The following is a 27,036-nucleotide window of genomic DNA, read 5'->3' on the forward strand; positions in this document are numbered from 1 at the left end:
TGTGGTCCTGAAGGTCACAATAATTATACAAATGTGTAGGGTGTGCTGCCACCTAGTGGCCCAAGTAAAAAGTGCAGAAAGATCTGATAGATTAGTACAAGGTTAGGCTATGTTCATATTTGGTATGAGACCGGCTGTTCCGTGACCCAGCCTGGGATCTTTAGCGCCGCAGAGTGCTGATGCGGGCGCGTCTGTGTGCGCACACATTAGAACTCCCCACTGCACACTATGGAGCGTGTGGTCGGAGCCGCTCGCTCCATAGTGTGCACTGACAGGGTTTTCTGCGGCCGCTATTCAATGAATAGCGGCTGCAGAAAACTGACATGTCAGTTTTTTTGCGGTGCCGCTAGAGATCCTGGCCAGAGCGTATACCATGTGTATACGCTCCGTCCAGGATTCCATAGACGGCAAGGTAATGTATATTTACTTATCAATCACGGCCGTTGATGCAATCGGCAAGAACAGCCACACTTTTATGAAACTATACATTGTGTGAACATGGCCTTAGAATGGATAAAGACAAACATAAGCATTGTGGATACACACAGATTTATATATATATATATATATATATATATATATATATATAATTACTATAGTATACACACACACACACACACACACACACACACACAGACATTTACAAGAATGACCATCTAATGACTCATCTGTTTGTGGTGTATTTGAAATTCCACAGCTAATGAAGAGGTCATAGACTGACTGTATGATGGAGCTGTATGGTCATGTGACTCCTCCTATACGGTCAGGCACGGTGTGACCCCCCAGAGCTGCCGTACCTGCTCTTCTCCCTTCTCACCTCTCAGACCGGCTCAGCAGCCTCGCTGGTGACGTCACGGAGATGCTACAGCCGCGCCCCACGAATACTGCTTGCCAATTGGCTGAACAGATTCCACCTCTCAACCAATGGAAAGAGCCTCCCCTTAGCCCCGCCTCCTGCGCGTTGTTCAGTTGTTGCCATCCAACATGGCGGCGCTGAGGATAGTGACAGGCGCTGGTAGCCGGGCGGCTCGCTGCTGCAGTCTGCGATGGAATCGCCACACGCTGCAGTCACAGACCAGATCGGTTGCACATTTTACCTTCCAGCCGGACCCCGAACCCACCGAATATGGTGAGGATGGTTACCGTGCGCGCTGATACCTGGCATCTGCTGGGGGAGAGGGAGGCTGCACAGCTCAGGGTCACGTGTCCTTCAAAGCATTAATAATTACAGTAAAGATTGAAATATAACAAAGGAGTTTCCATGGTAACGGCTCTTGTTTTGCTTTGCGGCTCTAATAACAGATACAAATGGTGAGGTTAGGGCTGTGACCCCCCTGGATGACATTGGGGATGAATGGTCACCTGTTATGCTGCGTTTACACGGAACGATTATCCTGCAAATTTGCACGATAACGATCGAATTCGAACGATAATCGTATGTGTAAACGCAGCGAACGATCGAACGACGAGCGAGAAATCGTTCATTTTGATCTTTGAACGTGTTCTTAAATCGTCGCTCGCAAAAAAATTCTCAGGCTTTTCTTTATGACCTGATCTCTGTTTATAGTCTGTTTTTGGCTTTGGCTTCAAATCTTTAACAGATAATCTTTCTGTGTAAGGGTCTGTTTACACAGAAAGATTATCTGACAAAGATTTGAAGCCAAAGCCAGAAACAGACTATAAACAGGGAACAGGTCATAAGGGAAAGCCTGAGATTTCTCCTCTTTTCAACTCAATTCCTGGCTTTGGCTTCAAATCTTTGACAGATAATCTTTCTGTGTAAATAGACCCTAAATGGACCCTTAGGGCCCTTTTACACAGAAAGATTATCTGCCAAAGATTTGAAGCCAAAGCCAGGAATGGAGTCGAAAAGAGGAGAAATCTCAGGCTTTCCTTTATGACCTGTTCCCTGTTTATAGTCTGTTCTTGGCTTTGGCTTCAAAACTTTGGCAGATAATCTTTCTGTGTAAAAGGGCCCTTATTTGCAGACATCACAGAGGTAATGAGAAATAGCTGTGCACCATTGAGGTGTCTCTCAGGGGCTCAATAGCAGCTATAACAGCCCAGAGATCATTTCCCCACCATTCTGACGGTGTAATAAACCATACAGGCGTTTACAATCCTTTTAAAAATAGAAGAAAGCTTTAAGGCAAGGGTGGGGAATCTTTGGCTGTCCAAGGATGATGGGAATTGTAGTTTTGCAACATCTGGGAGGGCTAAAAATTCTTTAAGGCCTTATTCACACGTTGAAACTTCGGTTAGTATTTTGCAGTCAAATTTGAGCCGGGTGTAACACAAGCAGTATAAACCTAGGAGGGTGCCTACTGCTACTAGAGTAACTTAGATGGGAGAAATCGGTGTCAATGCTTGTGCAAGGGGAACGTAGAAGGCAATCTGGTGCTAAGACCCCATATGGCCTATGGACTGCAGTTAATTATTTTTAAAAAGGAAGTCCGGCCTCAGTTTTTTTTTTTTTCTAAATGGCAGAACAGAGGGGGACAACAAACGGTACTAACTTACCGCTCCCCGTTCCCGCAATCCGCTATCTGACCGGACAAGGGACCCTCGGCAGAAGGCATCTTTCCCTTGAATTGCAACAACGTCACAACTCGGGGGGGTGAATGCCCATCCCAGCTTACGGACAGCCCGCTCAGCCAATCAGTGACTTGAGCGGCGTCCCACCCCAGTCACTGACTGGCTGAGCGGCCAGTCCATCAGCGGGGTCATGCCATCGGCAGCACAGACGATCTTGGAGCCCGGAGACAGTCAGATCGCAGCCATGGGGAGGTGTAAGTTAGTGCCGTTTGTTGTTTTCCCCTTATCCTGCCATTAAAAAAAAAACCTGAAACCGGACTTCTCCTTTTGGGTGCGTTCACACGTACAGGATCTGCAGGAGATCTGATGGTGCAGATTTGAAGCTGCAGATTTAAAGCAAATCAATTCTGGGCCATCAAATCTGCAGCAGATCCTGTATGTGTGAACGTACCCTTAAAGGGCAACTCCTATGTATGTGCATGACATACGGCAGTGGAGAAGTACTTTAAGGGCCAGTTAACAAGGAGTAAAAGCAGCAGAATTCTGCGGTAGAGAGTTCATATTGCATAAGATTACCATCAACAGAGACTGCTCAAAACTCTGCAAGAGAAATCCCTTAAAGGGCACTCCGTGCCTCTCCGCTCAAACAATTGACATAGGCAGACTGTCTGACACCAAGGCAGGCGGGATTTTGTGACTGAGAGTTCTGCTGCTTTTACATGTGAACTGGCCCTTGAAGGTGAGATTTTTATTAGAAATAAATTACAAATCTTTATTTTTAGAAAAATAAAAGAATTCCGTTGGAGTACCCCTTTATGGACTACATAGGATTTCTCTTGCAGTTTTAAAGAGGACATGTCACCCCCGGTGCCGGGGTGAAAGACTCCCGACCCCCCATTACAGCCCCCTATACTCACCTGATCCCGCCGGGTCCCGCTTCCTGATCCGGTCGGGTCACGGAGATATGAGCGCCCAAAGCCCAGTGCGCGCGCTCACAGGAGAGTCCAATGCCCATAGAGAATGATGGAGCATCGGACTCCCCATTCATTCTCTATGAGCGTCGGACTCTCCTGTGAGCGCATGCGCCGGGCTTCGGGCGCTCATATCTATGTGACCCGACCGCATCAGGAAGCGGGATCAGGTGAGTATAGGGGGCTGTAGCGGGGGGTCAGGAGCCTGTCACCCTGGCACGGGGGGTGACAGGTCTCCTTTAAGCAGTCTATACAATGTAAGTGTAAATGGACCCTAACGGAGGATCCCATAGATTTCTATTGTTGTACGAATCACAGCTAAATCACAGAGCCGTGTGAATAGGGTCATAGTAACCTATGAGACTGTACTTTGTAATTGCAGATCCGCAATTATGGCCAAAAAATATTGAAATGGTTCGGAGTCGTGACAGACAACCCCTTTAAGCCCTCTAACCTATATGAAGTCTCACAAGATTCCAGTAGTGGCTACAGTGAGCTATTTATCATTTAACTCTCAAAGGAGAAGCCCTGTGAACTTTTTATTAAAGTATTGTATTTCCCCCTAAAAGTTATACAAATTACCAATATACACTTATTAGGGGAAATGCTTAAAAAGTGCTTTTTTCCCTGCACTTAATACTACATCAAGGCTTCACTTCCTGGATAAAATGGTGATGTCACGACCCGACTCCCAGAGCTGTGCGGGCTGTGGCTGCTGGAGAGGATGATGGCAGGGGGATGCTCAGTGTCCCTCCAGTGCCCTGTGTCCCTCAGTGTCCTCCTGCCATTATCCTCTCCAGCAGCCACAGCCCGCACAGCTCTGGGAGTCGGGCCGTGACATCACCATGTTATACAGGAAGTGACATCACCATGTTATCCAGGAAGTGAAGCCATGATGCAGTAGTAAGTGCAGGGAAAAAAAAGCACTTTATAAGCATTTCCCATAATATTAGTGATTTGTATAACTTGTAAAGGGGCAACACAATACTTGAATACATTTTTTTGCCGGACTTCTCCTTTAAGTATTGAATTCATTTTAGTGTTAAATTGACCCTCCCCCCCAACAGCCTGCCTAAGCCTGCACCGCCTTTCTGTCTCCCCTCCCCGCCCTCTTCATCATTAGGAATGCCCTGGGCAGGATTTCTCCTAATCATCACTGCACCTGCGCAGTGTTTAGACAAGTAATGAATAGGAGAAATCCGGCAAGTGGCATTCCTAATGATGAGGAGAAACGGAGGGCTGGTGCAAGTCTAATGCTCACCCACTCTAGGCCACGCCAGTTGGACACAGGGCTGCAAGTTTAAAAGGTTTTTTTTAGGACAATAACTGCATCACCTGCCGAACGGACCCCAGGACAGATCTTGGTTTTGGTTTACAAAGAGTGATGCAATATACTGTCTTATATGTCTTATATAGAGCCTATGTTACTAACGTCTTCACTCTTTTTTAGGACCAACTCAGAAAATGAACCTTTTCCAGGCTGTACAAAGTGCGTTGGATAATACGCTATCAAAGGATCCAACTGCAGGTATAAACCAGATAACATTGCTCTATTTATTGGAATAGGCTGTGCTGTGTTTTCATGTTGGACAATGACGTCCTTTATCTATCGATTTTTTTGTAAATAAAAAAAAGTTCCAATCATATTAAAAGAGAATTCCCACCAAATAAGAAAAAAAAAACCCTAAACTCCCCTCTTCCCGAGCCTCCATAGTGCCGCTCTTTGATCCTGCTGACGGCCACTTGTCATTTTCAGCTGTAAACTGTGTACATCACTTACCCAGCTCTTTCAGCTGCAATGTCATGGCCCGGCTGAGCGATTACCCACTCTGGCAGCCAGTGATTGGACAGCCATCATATAAAGGCAAATAACGGCCTCTATATTATAATAACGGACGTTGTTTTAAAATAATGTCCGTTATCTGGCTGTCATTTCACCAGTGTGTGAACGTAGACTTAACATGGCAAATTGATTGTAAATGACACGGACATGTCATTGAGACATATAAAAAGTTTAGATTTTTTTTTTTATATGCTTTGGGAGCTACTGATTGCTAGAACGAGTTAAGAGAAGAACTTACCTAAGCACTTCTCTCCCCTCTACTGATGATGGCGTCCATAGACTTTGCAGGTAATTCTATAAAGAGAAAAACAGACATGGCCGCACATTCTACTCACTGATCCACTGCTTCTCAGCAAATCAAATACTAACATCAGGAGTTAGCGTGTTGTGGTGTATAAGCCTGGGTCCCTAACCTAAAGGACATGGCACTGAGCGGCGACCACCATTGCCCATGGAGAGATTGACCCAGTGGTTCAGTTACGCCACTGCTTCCAGACCTAGTCTGCTGGCTTTGGATCATACCACCCATAGACTTTCTATAAACTCATAGAGCCACCATAGAGCAATGGACACATGGAGCCTCTGCTGTGCACAATTATGTGGCGGCCGTGTCATGATGAAGAATGTAATGCACATATACAAGTGTACACTGACACACATTATATCCATGGCATCACTGAACATGACTTAAAAGGGTTATCAAGCAAAAATCTTTTTCTTTCAAATCAATCAGAAGGTTATATAGATGCGTAATTTACTCCTATTTAAAAATATCAAGTCTTCCAGTACTTATCAGCTGCTGTATGTCCTGCAGAACATTTTGTTTCCTTTTCAGTCTTTACACAGTGCTCTCTGCTGCCACCTCTGTCTGAGACAGGAACTGTCTAGAGTAGCAGCAAATCCCCATAGAAAACTTCTCCTGCTCTGGACAGTTCCTGTCTCGGACAGAGATGTCAGCAGAGAGCACTGTGTCAGACTGGAAAGAAAACACCACTTCCTGCAGGACATACAGCAGATGTCAAGTATGGGACTTGAGGTTTTTAAATAGAAGTAAATTACAAATTTATAGAACTTTCTGAAACCAGTTGATTTGACGGAAAGATTTTTGCTGGACAACCCCTTTTAAATAATGCAAGTAGATTCATTTAACAAGGGTGTGTCAAAATACCTATATGAAGTGTAATTTTTTTAATCCATTGTATTGTCATTGAAATGCTATTTAATGGTTTGCACTTCTGCTGTAAGACATTACTTTAATCTTAATTAAGATGGGGTAAAAAAATCAGAAATAGCAGCTCCCTGTGGAATGACCCCTGTAAAGGTCACAGAGCACACTCAGTAATATTTCACATTCATATCAAGGGGACAGACTCTGTCTATTTTTGTCTATGTCCATGAGGCTTGCCGTAACGCATATTACTAAATGCTGTTAAAAACAGTTCAGGCAAGATGGCTGCCCCCATAACAACGCAAATGAAATAGAAAAAATTACAGTGAGAAAATAGAAACAGATTAGAATAAAAGAACAAGTTTTAGTGTCTGATTCTAACCAGTAAATAAAATCTGCTTTTCTCAGTGTGAACATACCCTAACACAGCAAATACACGTGTATGACAGAAAGTTTATGGCTCCCATTTATCAAACTGTGTAAAACAAAAACTGGCGTAAACTGCCCATAGCAACCAATGACAGCTCAGCTTTCACTTTACCAGGGTTGAAATCTGATCCGTAATTGGTTGCTGTGGACAGTTTACACAAGTTTCTATTTTACACCTTTAGATAAATCTGTTCCTATAATTTTCAGTTTTAAGTATCCTTCAATAAAACCATAAATTAATCATTTCCTTTTGCTTTTCAGTGATATTTGGGGAGGATGTCGCCTTTGGAGGTGTCTTCAGATGTACTGTCGGACTGCGAGATAAATATGGTAAGAAGTATTGCCTCCTACCTCCTAACAAAGCTCAATACAAATGGGGAAGATTTATCAACCATAGTGTAAAGTGAACCTGGCTCAGTTGCCCCTAGCAACCAATCAGATTCCACCTTTCATTTCTCACAGACTCTTTGGAAAATGAAAGGTGATTGGTTGCTAGGGGCAACTGAGCCAGTCTCACTTTACACCATGTTTGATAAATCTCCCCCATAGTGTCAAAACATATATTTCATGCGTTTTATATGGCCTGCTAACCACCGAAAACATATTTTTATTATTTCCCATGCTGAATGCTAATGTCCGTTAAAAAAAATATTCCAGAGATCTCAAAAAAAGATAGACTACATAATCCCCACCGATTGTTCGATACCTTTTCCGCTTGTTCATGCTGCTCCTAAACCCAGATTCAAACTTTTACAAATGATCCCAGTTTTACATTATGGCACCTGGCTGTAAAACTATACAGCTTACCTGGCTCACAGAAGAGACAGATCATGTGACCTCTGTCTCAGAAGGGAGGGGGAGGACAGAGGAGGGGAGACAGGCAGTGAGGATTTTCAGCAGCTTTAGAGGGTGAGTCAGACAAATAGACCAATTCATGAAATAGAAACCTATTACAAAAAAACAGGGTTAACACTTTGGGGACGGGATTAGATGCCGATATACTACTCATGTCCGTAACAACGAAGATGTCGGAAAGTTACGCGATTGCCCCTCTGGGCTCCTGCACTGTGAATTACACCCACAGAGGCGTGATTACAAGCGATTCCAGCTGACCAGCCGTGACTACTTCTGAGGTAAAGACCGCCCCAATGCCTGGTTAACTGACATTACCATACAGTGCAGGAAATAATCAAGGTATGTAATCACAAGCCATGCCATATGCACGAAATATACGTAAGGACAGATTGTATTGAGCTTTGTTAAGAATTATTTGTAGGTTAAAAATGTTAGCGATTGCTCCCCTTTCATATATAGGTATAGGCTGCTGTCTATGTGGATAAACTTCACTTGAAGAAGCAGCCCAGGATAATTTTCTTTTTGCTTAGGCTGGGTTCACACTGCGTTTTTGCAATCCGTTTTTTTTTGAAGGACACAAAAACGTCTTTTGCGTCCGTTAAAAAAAACGGATCCGTTTTGATCTGTTTTTTTTTTACAATGGAAGTCAATGGAAAAACGGATCAAAACGGATGCACACAAATGCGTCCGTTTTTTTCATCCGTTTTTTTGCAAAAAATGGATGAAAAAAAACGGATTGCAAAAACGCAGTGTGAACCTAGCCTTATACAGTGCAGCATAAGCTATTGGAGAATGCTGTAGAAGTTCTTGAGCATGCCTTGTATACATGTGTTTTCTTTTTCTCCACTAATATGGTTTCCCTATACAGAGAAACCTCACGAGCAGACCACTTTGAGAAGACCATGGTGTATAGAGCTGATACCGGTGATATAATAGAATGCTGTATAGATCCTAATACCAGTGATGTACTGTAATAGAATGGTGTATAGAGCTGATACCAGTGATGGAATAGAATGGTGTATAGATCCTGATACCAGTGATGTAATAGAATGGTGCATAGATCCTGTTACCAGTGATGGAATACAATGGTGTATACAGCTGATACTAGTAATAGAATAGAATGGTGTATAGATCCTGATACCAGTGATGTCATAGAATGGTGGATAGATCCTGTTACCAGTGATGTAATAGAATGGTGTATACAGCTGATACTAGTGATGGAATAGAATGGTGCATAGATCCTGATACCAGTGATGGAATAGAATGGTGTATAGATCCTGTTACCAGTGATATAATAGAATGGTGTACACAGCTGATGCTAGTAATGGAATAGAGTGGTGTATAGCGCTGATACTAGTGATGGAATAGAATGATGTATAGATCCTTATTCCAGTGATGTACTGTAATAGAATGGTGTACAGAGCTAATACCAGTGATGTAATAGAATGGTGCTTAGATCCTGATACCAGTGATGTAATAGAATGGTGCTTAGATCCTGATACCAGTGATGTAATAGAATGGTGCTTAGATCCTGATACCAGTGATGTAATAGAATGGTGCTTAGATCCTGATACCAGTGATGTAATAGAATGGTGCTTAGATCCTGATACAAGTGATGTAATAGAATGGTGCTTAGATCCTGATACCAGTGATGTAATAGAATGATGCTTAGATCCTGATACCAGTGATGTAATAGAATGGTGTATAGAGCTGATACCAGTCATGTAATAGAATGGTGCTTAGATCCTGATACCAGTCATGTAATAGAATGGTGCTTAGATCCTGATACCAGTGATGTAATAGAATGGTGCTTAGATCCTGATACCAGTCATGTAATAGAATGATGTATAGATCCTTATACCAGTGATATAATAGAATGGTGTATAGAGCTGATACCAGTGATATAATAGAATGTGTTTATAGATTATACTGTACTTATGTTATACTGTAGTCAGTTTCAAGAATAGTTTTAGGACTGGGCAACACTTCCCATATGTAGGATGTACAAAAAATTAATAATACAGTCCTGCTTGCTGTATGATGACTGTCTCATTAAATATGTGATAAGACATGACTGAGTGCTCTTTCATCATTATATATGTATAAATGTATGCTGTACAAGACCACCCCTGTAAAAGACCGATTTATTTATTTTTGTCTACAAAATTGGATGGTCGGCTCATAAAGGTTTCACTATACTGTCTACATTTCCCATGGCGCCTCTGGCTCTGTCAGTGCTGACCGCAGCAACCAAGTGGTTTTACAAATCATATGCTCCCTAAAATTACTATTGCTTATTTTTTATGGCTTTCTTGGTTTCAGGCATGGTATATATATATATTTTTTTTTAAATTCTCAATTTCATAAAATTTTCCAAACATTTAACATAAATAAAAAAGAAAAAGAAAAACAGCAGTGTAAACCACACCCGTTAGGGTGGCACAGTACTTTAGAGAAAAAGAACCCGATTAAACCATGACAACAAAAGCACCTGATATTTATGGTAATAAAGAGGCAATTTACACCACACAGCACCCTATAGGGGAGAGCTTGCACTGGTGAGAGAAAGCCTGGGGCACACAACTACCCGGGCGGGGACCAAAAAGGGGACCACTAGAGTAGAAGGCAAAGTTAAGGGAGAGAAAGAAGAAAGAATAAGAGGGAGAGGGTAGGGAGGGGGGGGGGGACAGGTAGGGCCGCTCCTCACTGAGCCAGAAGGGTCCGGTACTCATTCGTCTCGGTGAATTGGTCCCAGTAGAACCACGTCCGAAAAAACTTTGCGTTATGTCCGTGCAACTGAGCCGTAAGGTCTTTCATATGTTTGATGTCCTCAACTTTACGAATCCACATTGCTATACTGGGAGGATCAGGACGGCGCCAAAGGGCTCGTGCAGCGTTAATCAGGTGTCGGAGGACAGAGCGTCGGTAGGATTTGAGAGGGATGTCCGCAATATGCAAGAGAAAAAGCGCCGGGGAAAAGGGGAGCTGGCGATCTGCGAAAGTAGAGGAGATACGCCACACCTCCTTCCAGAAAGGTACCAGTATGGGGCAACTCCAGAAGGTGTGTACGAGAGTGCCTTCCTCGCCGCAGTTTCTCCAGCACAGTGGCGGAACGTCCGGGAACAACCGGTGGAGTTGAGTGGGAACCCGATACCATCGGGAGAGTAGTTTGTAGCCTGCCTCTTGGAGGCGCGAAGAGATGGAACTGGAGTGGGTACAGGTAAGAACCCTGTCGACCTCGGCCGCCGAGAGGGAGATATCTAAGTCTGCCTCCCAAGCAGTGAGGAAGGGGGGTGGTGGTTGTTCCGGTGGGAAGCCCAACAGATTGTATAGTAGAGAGAGGGAGTGCCTGAGCGGACCAGAGCCCAAGCAGAGGGTTTCAAAGTGTGTGGAGGGGCGAGCGAAACCAGAAGGGTTCGGTAGCAAGCGGAGGAAATGGTAAAGTTGCAGTGCCCTCCAGAACCCTAAGGGAGCTGGGTCCGAGAGGTCTCGTAGGTCAGAAAGGGATCGCCATGCCGAGCCCTGAAGGAAAGTAGTGGCTCGGAAGGAGCCAGCTCGCAACCAGGTTCGGAAGACCGGGTCCTCCAAGCTGATCAGAAAGGCAGGGTTGCCCAAGATGGGAAACAGGGGGGAGGGGCCAGGAAGCCAGTGGAGAGGTGCTTATGACACATCTTCAGTGTGGTAACAATAGTGGGATGAGAGCCGGCAAAACGTGCAGAGGCTGGGATCCACGGGGCTGCCAATAGTGGGATTGGGGAAATCGTCATTTCCAGGCCGACCCACAATTTAGTGGGGGCGTGGCGATGCCAATCGAGTACCTGAGTAAGGTGTGCAGCTACATAGTATTGATAAAGATTGTGAAGAGCCAGACCACCTTTTGCTTTTGGACGGTATAAGACTGATTTGGCGAGACGAGGTTGCTTGTGTGCCCAAATAAATTTAGTGAGGAATGTAGACAGTTGCCGGAAGTTGGATAGGGGGACCGCAACTGGAAGGGCTTGAAAAAGATATAGCAAGCGCAGCAAGACATTCATTTTGAAGATCGCGCAGCATCCAAACCAGGTGAAGGTTCCCCCACGTGCCACTTGAGTAAGTCTGCTTCAATGCGCTTGAGCATGGGTAAGAAGTTAGCTTTGAAAAGGTCGGCTGTCGCGGGAGTAAGTTGGACCCCCAGGTACGTCAGAGAAGAACGCGACCACCGAAAAGGGAAAGAAGTCTCCAAGGAGGCTGCAACAGATGGGGGAAGAGAAAGTTTGAGTGCTTCGGATTTTTGCAGATTCATTTTATAGTTAGAGAGACGTTGGTAACGAGTTTGGAAAGAAGGTTGGGCAGAGAGACAAGGGGTTGAGAAAGGAAAAACAATAAATCGTCTGCATAGGCCGCAACTTTGTGGTCCACCGACCCCACTCGAACCCCGCCAATGTTAACATTGTTCCTGACATGCCTGAGGAAAGGTTCAAGGGTCAAAATAAAAATGAGGGGGGATAGGGGGCAGCCTTGCCGTGTCCCGTTAGCAATGGGGAACGCGGAAGAGAGAAGGCCGTTGACAGAGACCTGAGCCGTAGGGCAAGAATAGAGAGAGACAATCCACTCCAACATATTCGGACCGAGGCCCAAATGTCTAAGTGTGGCAAAAAGGAAAGGCCAACTGACTCGGTCAAAGGCCTTTTCGGCATCCGTGGACAAGAGCATGGAGGGAAGGCCCGAGGAATGAACATGATGGATAATGTTAATTGCCCTAGTGGTGTTATCCCAAGCCTCTCCAGTAGGCATGAAGCCTACTTGATCCAGATGTATAATAGGCTGGAGCAAGGGAGTAAGACGGGCGGCAAGAATTTTAGAGAAGAATTTAAGGTCTAAATTTAGGAGGGAAATAGGACGGTAATTCTGGCATTGCGAAGGATACTTGCCATCCTTGGGGATGACAGAGATATGGGCACGGAGAGAGTCTTGGGGAAGAGTGGAGCCGGTGGAGACAGAGTTATAGGCAGACAAGAAGTGGTCTTTAAGGAGGGGGCCGAATGACTTGTAGTACGGTAAAGTCAGACCGTTTGGACCCGGAGCCCTACCCGAGGGGGAGGATTTGATCGCCCACTCCCATTCCGAAGCGGTGATGGGAGATTCAAGCGAGGAAATGCTCTCCTCCGGCAGGGAGGGGAGACCTAAATCTCGGAGATAGGAGGAGATAGAAGAAAGAGGGGCGTCGGAGCTATTAGGGCTAGATGTGGAAGAGAGCCCATAAAGGTCTACATAATATGAACGGAATGCGTCCGCTATTTGAGAGGAGAGCGACAAACTGGTACCGCTGGCTGAGGAAATATGGGGGATGAAAGAGCGAGCTCCCTGCAGTCTCAGTGCCCGAGCTAGTGTTTTGCCGGGCTTATTGCCAAATTCAAAATAATGGCGACGGCAACGCGCTAGGGAGGCCTTGGCAGATGCAAAGGTAAGATCTCTTAGTTTGCCCCGCAGGGCCGCTAGCTCTGCACCCGTGGACGCAGCCAGAGACCTCTTGTGCTGTCTATCAAGAACTGCAATTTGCAAGACCAGGGACGAGATCTTAGCAGTACGCTCCTTTTTAAGCCGTGCGGCCAGTTTGTTGAAAGTACCCCTTTATGTAGCATTTATGAGCCTCCCAGACTACTGTAGGCGAGGAATCAGGGGTAATATTGGTAGCGAAGTAACTGGTCAGGTCCGAGCGAATCTCAGCTATAACCGTCGGATCCCTTAACAAAGAGTCATTGAGACACCAACGCCACGACCGGGGTTGGGGGGAAGTAAAGGTGAGAGAAAGGGAGATGAGGGCGTGATCCGAAAAAGAAATGGGGTCAATGGAAGTAGTGGTCACTTTGTCCAGATGCATGTGAGAAACGAATAGGTAATCAATCCGGGAGTATCGATTATGGGGGTGGGAAAAGAAGGTGTAGTCCTTGTCTAGGGGTTGCTGGAGTCTCCAGGCGTCGATAAGCTGAAATGAGTGCAGAGTGCGTTTAACCCGACGTAGGGCAGAGAAGGAGAGGGACGAGTGGCCCGTTGGGGAGTCGAGAAGAGGGTCCAGGGCCATGTTGAGATCGCCACCGAAACCCCCCCCCCCCCCCCTCCAGAAAGGACTCCACTTCGGCCAAACAGCGCTCCAGAAAGACCAGTTGACCGGTGTTGGGAAGGTAAACTGTGCCAAGGGTACAGAGTGTACCAGCCATCTTGCCTTTTACCAAGAGGAACCGGCCCTCTGGGTCCGACAACTGATCCAGAAACTCCCAAGGAGCCGAGCGGGCAATCAGGATAGATACCCCCTTAGTTTTAGAGTCTGAGGAGCAGCTGTGGAAGACATCAGGGAAGTTACGATCGGACAAGCGCTGTACTTGGTCTTTTCGAAAAAGGGTCTCCTGGATGAAAGCCACTGAAGCGTGCTTGGCCCAGAGGAGGCGCAGCAGGGAAGACCTCTTCTCCGGTATGTTCAGGCCCTGCGCGTTCAGCGAGACGCAAAGAATAGAAGACATGGCTCAGCGAGGGGCGACCAAGAGGGAAAGGGGGGGGGGGGGGGGAAGGGGCAAGGGGGGGACAGAAAGAGAGACCTGGGAGGAGGGGGAAAAGAAAGAAAGAAAGAAGGGGAAAAGTAGAAGAGAGTGCAAGAGAAAGTCGGGTAACAGAGACCCAAACACTAGGATGGGCAGGGACCACCAGGGCAGCCCGCCCAGAGCCTGTGAAGAAGGAACCACGCGGGGGAACGTGGAGGAGTAGACCAAAGGTCTTGACTCGAACACCCAACCTCTGATAGGAACCTACCCAGAGGACGGGGATAGAGCGTTCACAAAAGCCAACAGGGGAGCTCAGCTGTCCGGGCACTCTATTCACAGAGGAACAAGGGACAGACACTACGGGTGGCCAATTGCCCCTTGAGTAGCAACCAGAGTAGGTTCGGAGAGAGAGTATAGAGTAACAAAAGCCCTGACAGAGACAGGGGGGGGGGGAGAAGAGGGAGGGGGGAAAAGGGGAGGGGCAGTTCCAGTGGGGTAGACACCTAGAAAGAGTTAGGGAGGGAGAATGGTGAAATGGGAGGGTTAGGCAAAGAGATGAAGGGAGGGTAACATGTTTGCCGGCACACAGCCGTCAAAAAACAAAAAAACAAACAAAAACAAAACCATTAAAACAACCTATCCCAATAATGTACAAAAACACGGATTACACTGAGAGATATTTGCGAAATCCTAGAAATTCCCACATATTCATATAAAACAGAATAGATGAACCGCAATGTGGCATGAGACATGGTGCAACGGTGCCATCTAGCGGCTATTCAGCAGTTTTGCCTGGTTCCTATGTATTACTACACGGGGGAAACTGTCTCAGGGAATAATGGGGGGAGGGGGGGAGGTGGTGGGAGGATGGGGGGAGACGGTTAGAGCAAGTGAAGGGGGTGGGGGGGAAGAGATGGGGGGAGAAGGGAAGAGTAATAGGGAGGGGAGGGTGAGTGAGGGGAGAAGAGACAGGGGGGGGAAAAACGGGAGGGGGGAGACAAGAGGAAACAAGGAAGGGGGGGAGACAGGGGAAAAACAAGGGGGGGGGAACAAGGGTGGGGGGGCATCGGGAGAGGAAGAAAACAAATACATGTGGAGCAGAAGAACTTATGCTTCATGGGGTAAATGGACCTCCATTGGACACGGGGCAACCCTGCTTAAATCTGAGGGAAAGTGGTGGTTGCATTGTGACACTCTGATGCCGTCATGTCAGCAGGAAGGGGGAGGAGACTGAACTATCAAGCAAACAGGGTACTGGTGGGGTAGAGGAGAAGAAACTGGGGGGGCCAGGGGGGAAAAACCCGGGAGCACAAAGAGCCCATATGCCTGAGAATAGTGTTAGAGGTAGGCGAACGCCCAAGAGGGCCACAGACCAGCTATTGAGGTGAACCAAGGCACTGGGGCACATAAACACAGTACAATCTAATCAGCCTATGATCGTTGTCTTCGGCTGAGCGATAATTGGCCGAAACGGCAACAAATCAATTACCGTGCTTGCAAGAAAAATTACTCTTAATGTGGAGCATGGAGATAGGCTTCAGGGGGAAGACAGGGCCATGACTAGTCATGGCTCTCTGCCTGTCAGCTCGCTCAGCAGAATAAATGTGGCCTGAGTATAGTGACTAGCTGACTACCTTCAGGCCATTAAAGCTTAATAAAATAATTTAATTAAATTTACACAAGCGTGTAATATGCAGGGCTTTGAAAAATTCCCCCCAGGTGTTTATGTGTATATTGCTATAGTGTGTATTATCCCGTTTGTAGATTTTCTAGCCATGAAGGAGCAGGTCAGGAATCGAATTCAGCAGCCGCAGCCATTTTTACACGATAAATAGCAGGTGTGACAATAGAAGTACCTTAGGGAGATTCTGCATGTACAGCCCCCTAATATATCCGTAGATTCACCCCTTTTTTAGCTTGTAGATGGATAACATTTGGTATATTTTTCACAGATCATAACTGTAATCATGTACAGATGAGATTTGTCGCTGCTATGCCCTCAAATGATCACCAGGTGGCGCACTAACTTAAGTTTATTTTTAAGAATTGACTTTTTTTTATGGATTACACATGGAATGGTCTGTAGATTTATCTTCTGATTTTAATGTTTAAAGATCACAAAGGTATTAAGTGAGTCAAGAGGAGTCTGCGTGAAAGAGATGAAAGTGCTCCTGTTTAGTTGTATTCCTATTGCATAAAAAGAGTATACATTAGATTTTTGCTTTAATTCTGGCTGGTCTCAGTACACGAAGCTTCAGAAAAGATGCTGGCTATTTTTAGTGCAGGCAGTATTATATCAGGGGATGAAACTGAAATACAGAGACGAAACCCGATACTGCTGGGTCTAATGCAAAATATGCAACGGGCCCTCCCACCTATGTCCTGATGCTTATAACTCCGGTGTCTATGGCCCCTTAGGCACCACTAATATTTCTGCGCTCTATGTATCTACAGCCTTATAAAAATGCCAACCTACAATTCTGCATATGTTCATTAAAAATAAATTTTTCTTTAAATGGGTAGTTAAGCACAAAAACTTTTTTTCTTTTAATTCAACTGGTGCCAGAAAGTTATATAGATTTGTAATTTACTTCTGTTTAAAAATCTCCAGTCTTCCAGTGTTTATAAGCTGCTGTATGTCCTGCAGGAAGTGGTGTATTCTTTCCAGTCTGACGCAGTGCTCTCTGCTGCCACTCTTGTCTGTGAAAGGAACTGTACAGAGCGGCAGCAAATCCCCATAGAACACCTCTCCTGTTTTCCAGACTGGAAAGGATACACCACTTCGTGTTTGCAACCACGGACGTTATTTATTAATGAGTTTGCCAATAGCTTTAATTGCTATGGAATCCTGTCCAGAGTGTATACATACTCTGGCTGGGATTGCATGCGGCCACACAAAAAACTGACATGTCACTTTTGTGCGGCCGCTATTCATTGAATAGCAGCCACACAAAACTGACAGTGTAGACAATGTAAAGTGCGGCTCTGGTCGTACTTTACATTGTCTACTATGGGTAATTGGAGTGCGGGTAAACCCAAATGCGCCCGCATTTCAATTAAAAAGAAACGAAGTTCATCTAGCTGGTACTGCAGTACCAGCCGTGATGAGGTTTACAGACAACTGCCGTTGTGTCGTACAGCGTGTGAACCCAGCCTGAATGTGTATAGTATTTTCATTTCTAGAGAACCACTGGATATCTGTAGAGCTCCTGCGTTGAGGCAGTTCCAGGAGAAAATGCATATGGTTATCTGCATGGAGGGATAGGGTAACTGATGGGAAACTCCATGAGAGACCACTGTATTTTGCTCTTCGCTCTGGTTAAAGCAGTTCCAGCAGGTTTTCTGACCTGTTTCAAAAGTTTTTACCCAGTGTAACCAAAAATAACAAGTGCCCATAGAGTGGGGTCGGGTGCCTCAAGTGCTTAGTATCTCCATCCCCTACAGCACCGAGGCTGTTGGTCATATACATGAGGAGGATGCAAGAAGCAGTAGTGGGTGGAAATGCTGGACCAATGATGTGATGACAAATCTAAAGATATACCAGCGATGGTGTATTTAAAGGGGTACTCTGGCGAAAATCTTTTTCTTTCAGATCAACTGCTTTCAGAAAGCTATACAGATTTTTCATTTACTTCTATTTAAAATCATAAGTCTTCCAGTACTTATAAGCTGTTGTATGTCCTGCAGGAAGTGGTGTAATCTTTCCAAAAAAAGTAAACACCACTTCCTGCAGGACATACAGCAGCTGATTCACCTTGGTGAATCATGTGAAACCGTGGTAAACGGAAAAAGAACTACTCGTAAGAACTAAAAAAGGAGTTCAAAGAATTTGTGTATTAGAACAGGAATATGAAATTCACTCTGGAATGAAATGAGGACAATATTATTTTTAATGTGAAATTTATGAAGCAATCTCCTAGCTTTGAAACGACATTATATTCTGAAAGTACCAGCTAGAATAATCTCCCTCTTAGTAATTTTCATGTCCCACAAATCTTTAAAAGGTTGCCTAAAAGTCAGTTTTTTAAGTCTTGAGGTAGAACTGTGATTTTTGAGACTAATAAGTAAGTAATGGAGAAATTTGTAAATGTGGATATCCATGTGGCCTTGTGACATTGATAGGAGCTCAGGTTACAAATGATCAGAGAAGAAAATGGCTGAGATTTAATGGCAGAACAGAAAAACAAATTTGTATCTGTGAGTACCTTTGAGGACGAAAATCAAAAATTAAAAGAATTATAAAAAAGTGCTGTGAGATCTTACAGGGAACATGTCACCAAGACGATGCTATCTAATCTAGCACCATCATGTTGTAGAGCAGGAAGAGCTGAGTAGTTTGATATATATCTTAGTGGGAAAAAATTCAATATAACTTGTAACATGTTGATTGAAATTTCTAATCATGTGATAAGGAGTCCAGTGGGTGGTGTCACTCAATGGGCGGGACTCTTTAGCATGGAAACATCAGAGATTTCAATCAATAAATTGCAAGTTATTCTGAATCTTTTCACATACAGATATATATCAATCAGCTCAGCTCCTTCTGCTCTATAACACGATGCCGATAGCTTAGGTAGCTTTTTCATTGTGACGGATTCCCTTTAAGATATGATTAAAAAAAAAAAAAAAAAATCCACCAATCCAGATTGCAATTTTAAATCTCATAACCTATAGGACAGCTATTCCATTCAGACATAGCTAAAATTGATTCATAGCTTTCTTTGGAAGAAGCTCTGCTGTTTGTATATTGAAGGTTGTTGTGCAGCAAGGTGCTGAGGATGTAAGGACTAAAGTTCTTTGAAAATCATTATAAATAACAGTATACATGTCAGCAACAATATACCTTACAGAATCTAAACTATGGGGGAGATTTATCAAACATGGTGTAAAGTGAAACTGGCTCAGTTGCCCCTAGCAACCAATCAGATTCCACCTTTCATTTTCCAAAGAGTCTGTTAGGAATGAAAAGTGGAATCTGATTGGTTGCTAGGGGCAACTGAGCCAGTTTCACTTTACACCATGTTTGATAAATCTCCCCCCATATTGTCATCATAACCGAAAACTATTAGATCTTCCCATTATTTACATCACACAGGGTATACAGGGTATGGCTAGGTCCATTTTGGGTTTTAGTTACCGTTTAGCACATACATTTTATACACTTGAAAAGGTAAAAAGGATATAAAATAGTTGCTACTGTATGCCATACCGTAGAATCTGTTTTCCATTGACTTACCTTATAAAAAAAAAGAGGTATGCAAACTATATCACTTTTGTACACATGTTTGTGTACGTCAAAATTAAACATACCATTATGGAAACGGTTAAATAAAGACAAAAACAGGGTGTGAACCCAGCCATATACCATAAATGCACAATTAGGGACCCTATTAGACTAAGCGTTTTTTTTTAACGATTATCGACTAACAATAAATGATCGCCACTGAGATTGTTTATCGTTAACGTGAAATTGTTTTCCATACTACACAGAATGATAGTCGTTAGTTGCGATCGTTACAATTGTTACTACGATCGGAAGGTGGGGGAGACCCAACAGCGACATTCAAAAGCCGATGGTTTGGGTTCCTACGAATCCGAACCTTGACCATTTTGCTCATCTCTAATAATAAGGTTCATAGGGCCCTTGCTCTGCCGGTGAGGGCAGTTAAGTTAAGTGAGACCCCCACCTATGATTCATTTATGCATTGTATGCCTTACTAGTACTGTACGCTGCTTATGGCCAGTGTTTGTGTTATTTTTCATTTCTAAGGCTATGTGCACACTATGTAAGAGACTGGCCGTTCCGTGACCCGGCCGGGTCGCAGAACGGCCGGTCTCAAAAAAGATCATCCCGGCCGGTACTGCAGTACTGGCCGGATGATCTTTTCGGCCGCAGGGTTCTGATGCATCCGTGCGCGCTCGCATCTGAACTCCTTACAGCACACTATGGAGCGAGCGGCCGGAGCCGCTCGCTCCACAGTGTGCACTGACATGGTTTTCTACTCCCGCTATTCAATGAATAGCTGCCGCAGAAAACTGACATGTCAGTTGTTAGCGGCGCCGCTAGGGATCCCAGCCGGAGCGTATACCATGTGCATACGCTCCGGCCGGGATCCCATAGACTGAGAGATAGCGTATATTTTCGTAATAATCACGGCCGTTGTACAATGGCCGTAATTTTACGAAAATATACGTTGTGTGAACATAGCCTAAAACTGTAAAATATATGCCTTTTAATTTTTAGATTTATTGCCTTATAATATTGAGTTATTTTACTGGTAGTTAGACTTGGTAATTTATTGTGTGTGAAGTGGTTACATATAAGATAATTAAGTGGTAACGTGATCAAATAAGGGTCACAGCGACCTCTCCACAAGTAGGACATTGTGCCGCATGAATTCATTAACCATTGTTATTAATAGAGTTGATGGGAAATAAATGTTTATATGCTAACATGATTAAAACGTTGAGCGAGTTGCAGCCAGTTTCCAGTTATAAAGCAAATTAATAGTGATGTTAAGGTTCTAATTAAGAAGAATTGTCTGGATTTTTATATGACTCGAATGAAGAAAAAAAAATCATCTTCCTTATAGTGTGACATCATGTGATCTTTAAAGTATTCTTACCAGATCTAGTACACTTAAAGGGGTAGTGCGGCGGTAAAGAATTATTGACAGAATAACACACATTACAAAGTTATACAACTTTGTAATGTATGTTATGTCTGTGAATGGCCCCTTCCCCGTGTCCCACCACCCCCACCCGTGTACCCGGAAGTGTGGTGCGCTATACATACCTGTCACGTGCCGACTCGTCTGCGATGTCGTCTTCTGACGGCCTGGCCAAATCCTTCCGAGCGTCCTGAGTGCCGGCCGCCCTCTTCAGCGTCATCAGCTGCTCAGCCGCGATTGGCTGAGCAAAACTGTGCTCGGCCAATCGCGGCTCAGCATCTGATGATGCTGAAGAGGGCGGCCGGCACTCAGGACGCTCGGAGGGATTCGGCCAGGCCGTCAGAAGACGACATCGCAGACTATAGATTGGAGACGAGTCGGCATGTGACAGGTATGTATAGAGCACCACACTTCCGGGTACACGGTTGGGGGTGGTGGGACACGGAAGGGGGCCATTCACAGACATAAGATACATTACAAAGTTGTATAACTTTGTAATGTCTGTTATTCTGTCAATTCTTTACCGCCGCACTACCCCTTTAATAATGGATTAACCAATGTCTTGGGCAAAATAAACAAAAAAAAAAGTTTATTTTCATCAGGTTTGGCATCAAAATGGGATTTTATTTAATTGTTGGTTTTATAAAGCAGTGTTATGCTGCGTTTACACGGACCGATTATCGTGCACATTTGCATGATAACGATCGAATTCGAACGATAATCGTACGTGTAAACGCAGCGAACGATCAAACGACCAGTGAGAAATCGTTCATTTTGATCTTTCAACAACTTCTCAAATTGTCGTTGATCGTTCGCTAAAAATTCGCAGATCGTTCCGTGTGAACAGTCGTTCGCCGATTTAACCAATAGCCTTAAGCGATCGCAAAACGAATTTTCCATACGATATAGCGTACCGTCTAAACACTGATCGTTATGAAAAAAAGATTGTTACTCCGACATCGTTAATCGCACGATCGGGCAAATTATCGTTTCGTGTAAACGTAGCATCGCACTAAACCATTATTTAAGGGTGAGTTCAAACGTACCGGAATCACAGCGGATTTCATGCTGCGATTCCCACCACTGTCAGTTTGAGGGTAGCTTCACAAGTACCGCATCGCAGCTCATTTTCTGCTGCAGATCCGCAGCAGATTTGACTAAATGAATGAACACAGCATTAAATCTGCACTGTAAAATCTGCTGCAGATTTGATGGTGCAGATTTGATACTGTGTTCATTTATTAAAGCGTAACTGTCATTTCAGGGTCATTTTTTTTTTAAAACATTAAATATCAACAGTACAAGCGATTTTAAGAAGCTCTGTAATAGGTTTTATAAACCAAAAGAGTTTCCTTCTGTACTGAAAAAGCAATCTCCCAGCCTCCCCTCTCCCTTCAGAAGCAGCAGGATTTCTGTCTCCATTATGTGGCTATGGAGAGGGGAGGGGCTGTTAGGAGTGACTGAGCACGGAGCAGTCCTGCACAGCACAACACCCTGCAATGTTCTCTCAGTAAGTTCTTAGATAAGCACTGACCTTTCTGACCCCAAAATCCAGCGGTTTAGGTGCCCAGAGAGTCTACAAACAGCTGACCTTCATGTCACCTCTTCCTGCTCCCTCATCTCCCTCATCTCCCTCAGCCCCTCCCCCCTCCATAAGGATAGAATGGAGAGAGCAGAGCCCGTCTTCACTGGCTTCTCTGTAATGAAGACGTGTTTGCCTGATAATGCACAGATAAGAAGTCGGGGGGGAGGCTGGGAGATTGCTTCTTGAGTACAGAAAGAGGCTTTTTTGGCTGATAAAACCTATTACAGAGTTTATTAAAATCGCTTATACTACTGATTTCTGCAATAAAAAAAAAATGACAGTTACGCTTTAAGTCAAATCTGTGGATCTGCGGCAGAAAATGAGCTGTGATGCGGTACTTGTGAAGCTACCCTTAATAGGTTTACATATTCATTCCTCTGCGAGTATGTAAAGCGCCTTCCCCTTTAACCCACGGCAGCCCAGTGAATACTTTACCCGTTTACGCTCCAGCCTGCTTCTGTTGCTCCCGGCTCCCTGACGTCCTGCTCAGCCAATCGGTGCACTGTTCCGCTGTAACCACTAATTAGGCCCCGACCCCTCGGTGACCATTGGAATGGGCCGGCCTAGAGGTCTAGGCCCAACCCCCTCTAGGTTGTCCCATTCCAATGGCCGCTGAGAGGCCTATATGGGTAGGGCAAGGTGGCACAGCAATCGTGAACAACCCCCAAGGTGGCACTATCTTCCAACGATAAAAAGCATTTTTCCCTGGACCAAGCACCAAGAAATCTATTATAAAGTAAGATATGAAAATTGTAAAATGTAGGCTTTACAGCTGTGTAGAGAAGTCTTCATACCGAAAGGGGGTGACGGTATCACTTAAAGAAGCAGAAAACTCTTCCCACCAGCTGCTGATTGGCAGTTATTTATCCATGCTGTGTATAGGCAGTCAACTGTTAGCAGCTGGGGGAGGGGTGCGCGAGAATCCTATTCTCCTGCATATTAGGAGAACGGCTAAACAGAATGATGTAAGTAATACACTGACCTGTTTCTGTCACTAGTTTATGCTGCCCTCATTTAAGGCGGCATAAACCTAGTGACAGATTCCCTTTAAACTTTGCAGTGCCTGCAATGTAGACATGCTTAGGAATATTCTTATGGAATGTATCACACAGTGCCCTTATTGTTATAGGGTCAAACATGCTGACAGGTTACTTTTGACCTGCCCTCTTCTTATGGAACCAGCAAAAACTCTGAGTATGTGTCTTTTACTCAATAAACTGTTCCCCACTAGCTAAATTTTAAGCATAGCCTGAAAATACTCTGATTGCAAATTTCTCTAGTTCATGTTGACTGCCCACTTCGGTTTTTTGGAACCGGATATCTCCCACTCCTTCCACTTCATCTCTGTCTGCACAGATACAGGCCAGGTGACTGGCCAGTCCAGCTTTAAAGGAGAAGTCTGGTGAAAATTTTTATTAAAGTATTGTATTGCCCCCCCAAAAGTTATACAAATCCCCAATATACACTTATTACGGGAAATGCACATAAAGTGCTTTTTTTCCCTGCACTTACTACTGCATCAAGGCTTCACTTCCTGGATAACATGGTGATGTCACTTCCTGGATAACATGGTGATGTCACTTCCTGGATAACATGGTGATGTCACGCCCCGACTCCCAGAGCTGTGCGGGCTGTGGCTGCTCGAAAGGAATGATGGCAGGGGGACACTGAGGGACACTGTGCATCCCTCTGCCATCATCCTCTCCAGCAGCCACAGCCCACACAGCTCTGGGAGTCGGGTCATGACATCACCATTTTATCCAGGAAGTGACATCACCATGTTATTTAGGAAGTGACATCACCATGTTATCCAGGAAGTGACATCACCACGTTATCTGGGAAGTAAAGCCTTGATGCAGTAGTAAGTACAGGGCAAAAAAGCACTTCCCGTAATTAGTGTAATTGGTAATTTGTATAACTTTTGGGGGGCAGTACAATACTATAATAAAAGTTTTTGCCAGACTTCTCCTTTAAGTGTCCTACCGAACCATAGAGTACCATAGTATGTATAGTAATATCCTATTATTAATACTTGAAGAGTGCAGAGATGCCAGAAAGGGTGCACACATGTCCCAGTGCGGCAGATAGAAGTAAGAAGTGGATTTCATACATTTATGGAAGTAATCTAGTGATCAAATGTAGGTAACTAAAAATGTACGCATCCACTCTCTTCATGAAAAGAGCCTATTCAGATTTGTGTTGCCCTTATGAAAGGGAAATTATCTAACTTGTTTAAAGGGTTAGTATGCTACCACATTTCTGAGACCGGCAGTGCTAGGTTAAAGGTGATTTTCCGGCTGTCTGGAGTAGACATGCTAAAATCACTAGCACGTGTGAATGTCTGTTTGTCTGATACTTATTCCCCATCATTTAGAATGGGTAGACTTGGCTGTAGTTTTTTTGTTGGATTAAAAAAAAAAATGGAGAAAGAAAATCAGACTGGTGTCTTATAACCACTCTATGGCGCTGTAATGAGAATTTGACAATTAATATATTTTCTACTTCCCAATTTATCCCCAAATTCTTAGTTTTTCTGGGAAAAGTTCTTCCTTCAAAGTGACACAGAATGCCAGTGTCTCTTAAAATATGCTGTAAATGGCCGCCGTGATGCTGTGTTGCATTGACTTACTGTATAAATGAGTGACAAAGTAATAAGTCCCCTTTAGGCCATGTTCACTCAATGGGGGAGATTTATCAAACATGGTGTAAAGTGAAACTGGCTCAGTTGCCCCTAGCAACCAATCAGTTTCAACCTTTCATTTTTCAAAGAGTCTGTGAGGAATGAAAGGTGGAATCTGATTGGTTGCTAGGGGCAACTGAGCCAGTTTCACTTTACACCATGTTTGATAAATCTTCCCCAATGTTTTTTGAAGCTAAAATACAGCCGTATTTTGATCATTACGGCTGTAAATAAGTAGAATGATGTTATTCATGACCGTAATTAAAGGGAATCTGTCAGGTCCGAAACAGAGCTACAGAAACAGGCATATAAGTGGTAGGGAGATAATACAAGTGATGCTTTTGTCTTTGCTGATGGTCATTTGCAAAGTTATAAAATTGTGTTTTTCCTCAGAAGTTGAAGTGCCACCGCTATCTGCTTGTAGCATTTTCCTTGGAATCTGAAGTGCCCCACCTGTCTGCAGCTCTACCTGGTTAGGGACCTGACAGATTCCCCTTAAAATACGGCCATATTTTCGCCTCAAAAAAGCGTTGTGTGAACATGTAGAAGCTAGAAGTGCCAACTTAGCAGAGGTTGAAACTCTGGCTGTTATCAGTAAGTTCCTAGTCTCTTCTTCTGGGCCCTTTTACATGGACCAATTATCTGTAACAAGTGGTTTTCCAGAAAAAAATGTCCTGATTTGTGGGGTGCCTGCATCCAACACCTGCGCTGATCTGCTGTTGCACTACCCAGTGAAAGGAGTTTGTCTCTGTTCCTTGTGCAGTGGTGACAATGTGTAACTGCAGCTCAGTTCCTGTTCACTTGCACAGGACCTGAGCTGCAGTTACACATCGCTGCACAATAACTGTATAGTTTGGCATTGAAGGGGTTATCCAGTGCTACAAAAACATGGGCACTTTCTTTCAGAGACAACACGATTCTAGTTCAGGTGCAATATGTAATTAAGCTCCATTCACTTCAATGGAACTGAGCAGCAAAACCCCGCCCAAGCTGGAAACAAGAGTGGGGCTGTCTCTGGAAGAAAGTGGTCATGTTTTTGCAGTGCTGGATAACCCCTTTAAGAGGTGTGTGTGAGCTGAGAGGTGTGTCAGCACCTCACCGATCTGCGATGAGCTATCCACAGGACACAGTACATTTTACCCGGAAAGCCCCTTCAAAGCAATGTATAAAAAAAAATAAAAATAAATCTGTACTCCCTAGAGTACCTATTTAACTGTACTATGCATTTCAAAAGCTTCTGGCGCAGAGTATATGGTATCCGGAGATCCTCATTACCCGCAGAAGCTAAGTGTAATTTTGGCTTCTTTTTGAGTGGCCGGCTTCAGGCTTCAAGGGGCAGTAAACAGTAAAGTGTACTGTGTGTGTGTGTGTTTTTTTTTTTTTTACATGAATGTCTATGAATGACTGATGCTGCTGAGTAGCGTCCATTATAGGCGTAAGCCAGGGAACGTTCCTAATGCATAGCTCACACATGTCAGGTACAGTGAGAAAATAGTATAGAAAAAATAAAAAATAAAAATAAAACTTACACATCACTACATTGTGATAATAATAATTATAATAATAATTATTATATATTTTCCTAATAAAATAAATTGAATACATTTTCCAAAGAAATCTATATTTTTTTCCACAAAAAAATTAAAATTAAGACCTTTACCAGCTAATTGATGAAACGAAGTTCTGCCCTGCTAAATGAAGAAGTTCAAACAATTCTGCTTATCTTTTACGCTGGTTATTTTACTACTGTTCAGAGAAGAGAACGCAGAATCTGAAGGAGGACA

The 27,036-nt window shown here is 44.2% G+C and overlaps 1 protein-coding gene across 2 annotated transcripts in view; it reads left to right on the forward strand.

Moving 5' to 3' along the window:
- Positions 1 to 946: 946 nt before the first annotated feature.
- BCKDHB (branched chain keto acid dehydrogenase E1 subunit beta) overlaps positions 947 to 27,036 on the forward strand; it is a 143,674-nt gene continuing 117,584 nt past the window's right edge. For both annotated transcript variants that reach the window (XM_069974689.1, XM_069974690.1), the window contains exons 1-3: positions 947 to 1,129; positions 4,957 to 5,034; positions 7,208 to 7,276. In XM_069974689.1, the coding sequence (XP_069830790.1) occupies positions 985 to 1,129; positions 4,957 to 5,034; positions 7,208 to 7,276 (292 nt within the window). In that variant the 5' untranslated portion in view covers positions 947 to 984. The remainder of the gene's footprint in view (positions 1,130 to 4,956; positions 5,035 to 7,207; positions 7,277 to 27,036) is intronic.

Source organism: Dendropsophus ebraccatus, chromosome 6, assembly GCF_027789765.1.
Source record: "Dendropsophus ebraccatus isolate aDenEbr1 chromosome 6, aDenEbr1.pat, whole genome shotgun sequence".
NCBI classification, from domain to species: Eukaryota; Metazoa; Chordata; class Amphibia; order Anura; family Hylidae; genus Dendropsophus; species Dendropsophus ebraccatus.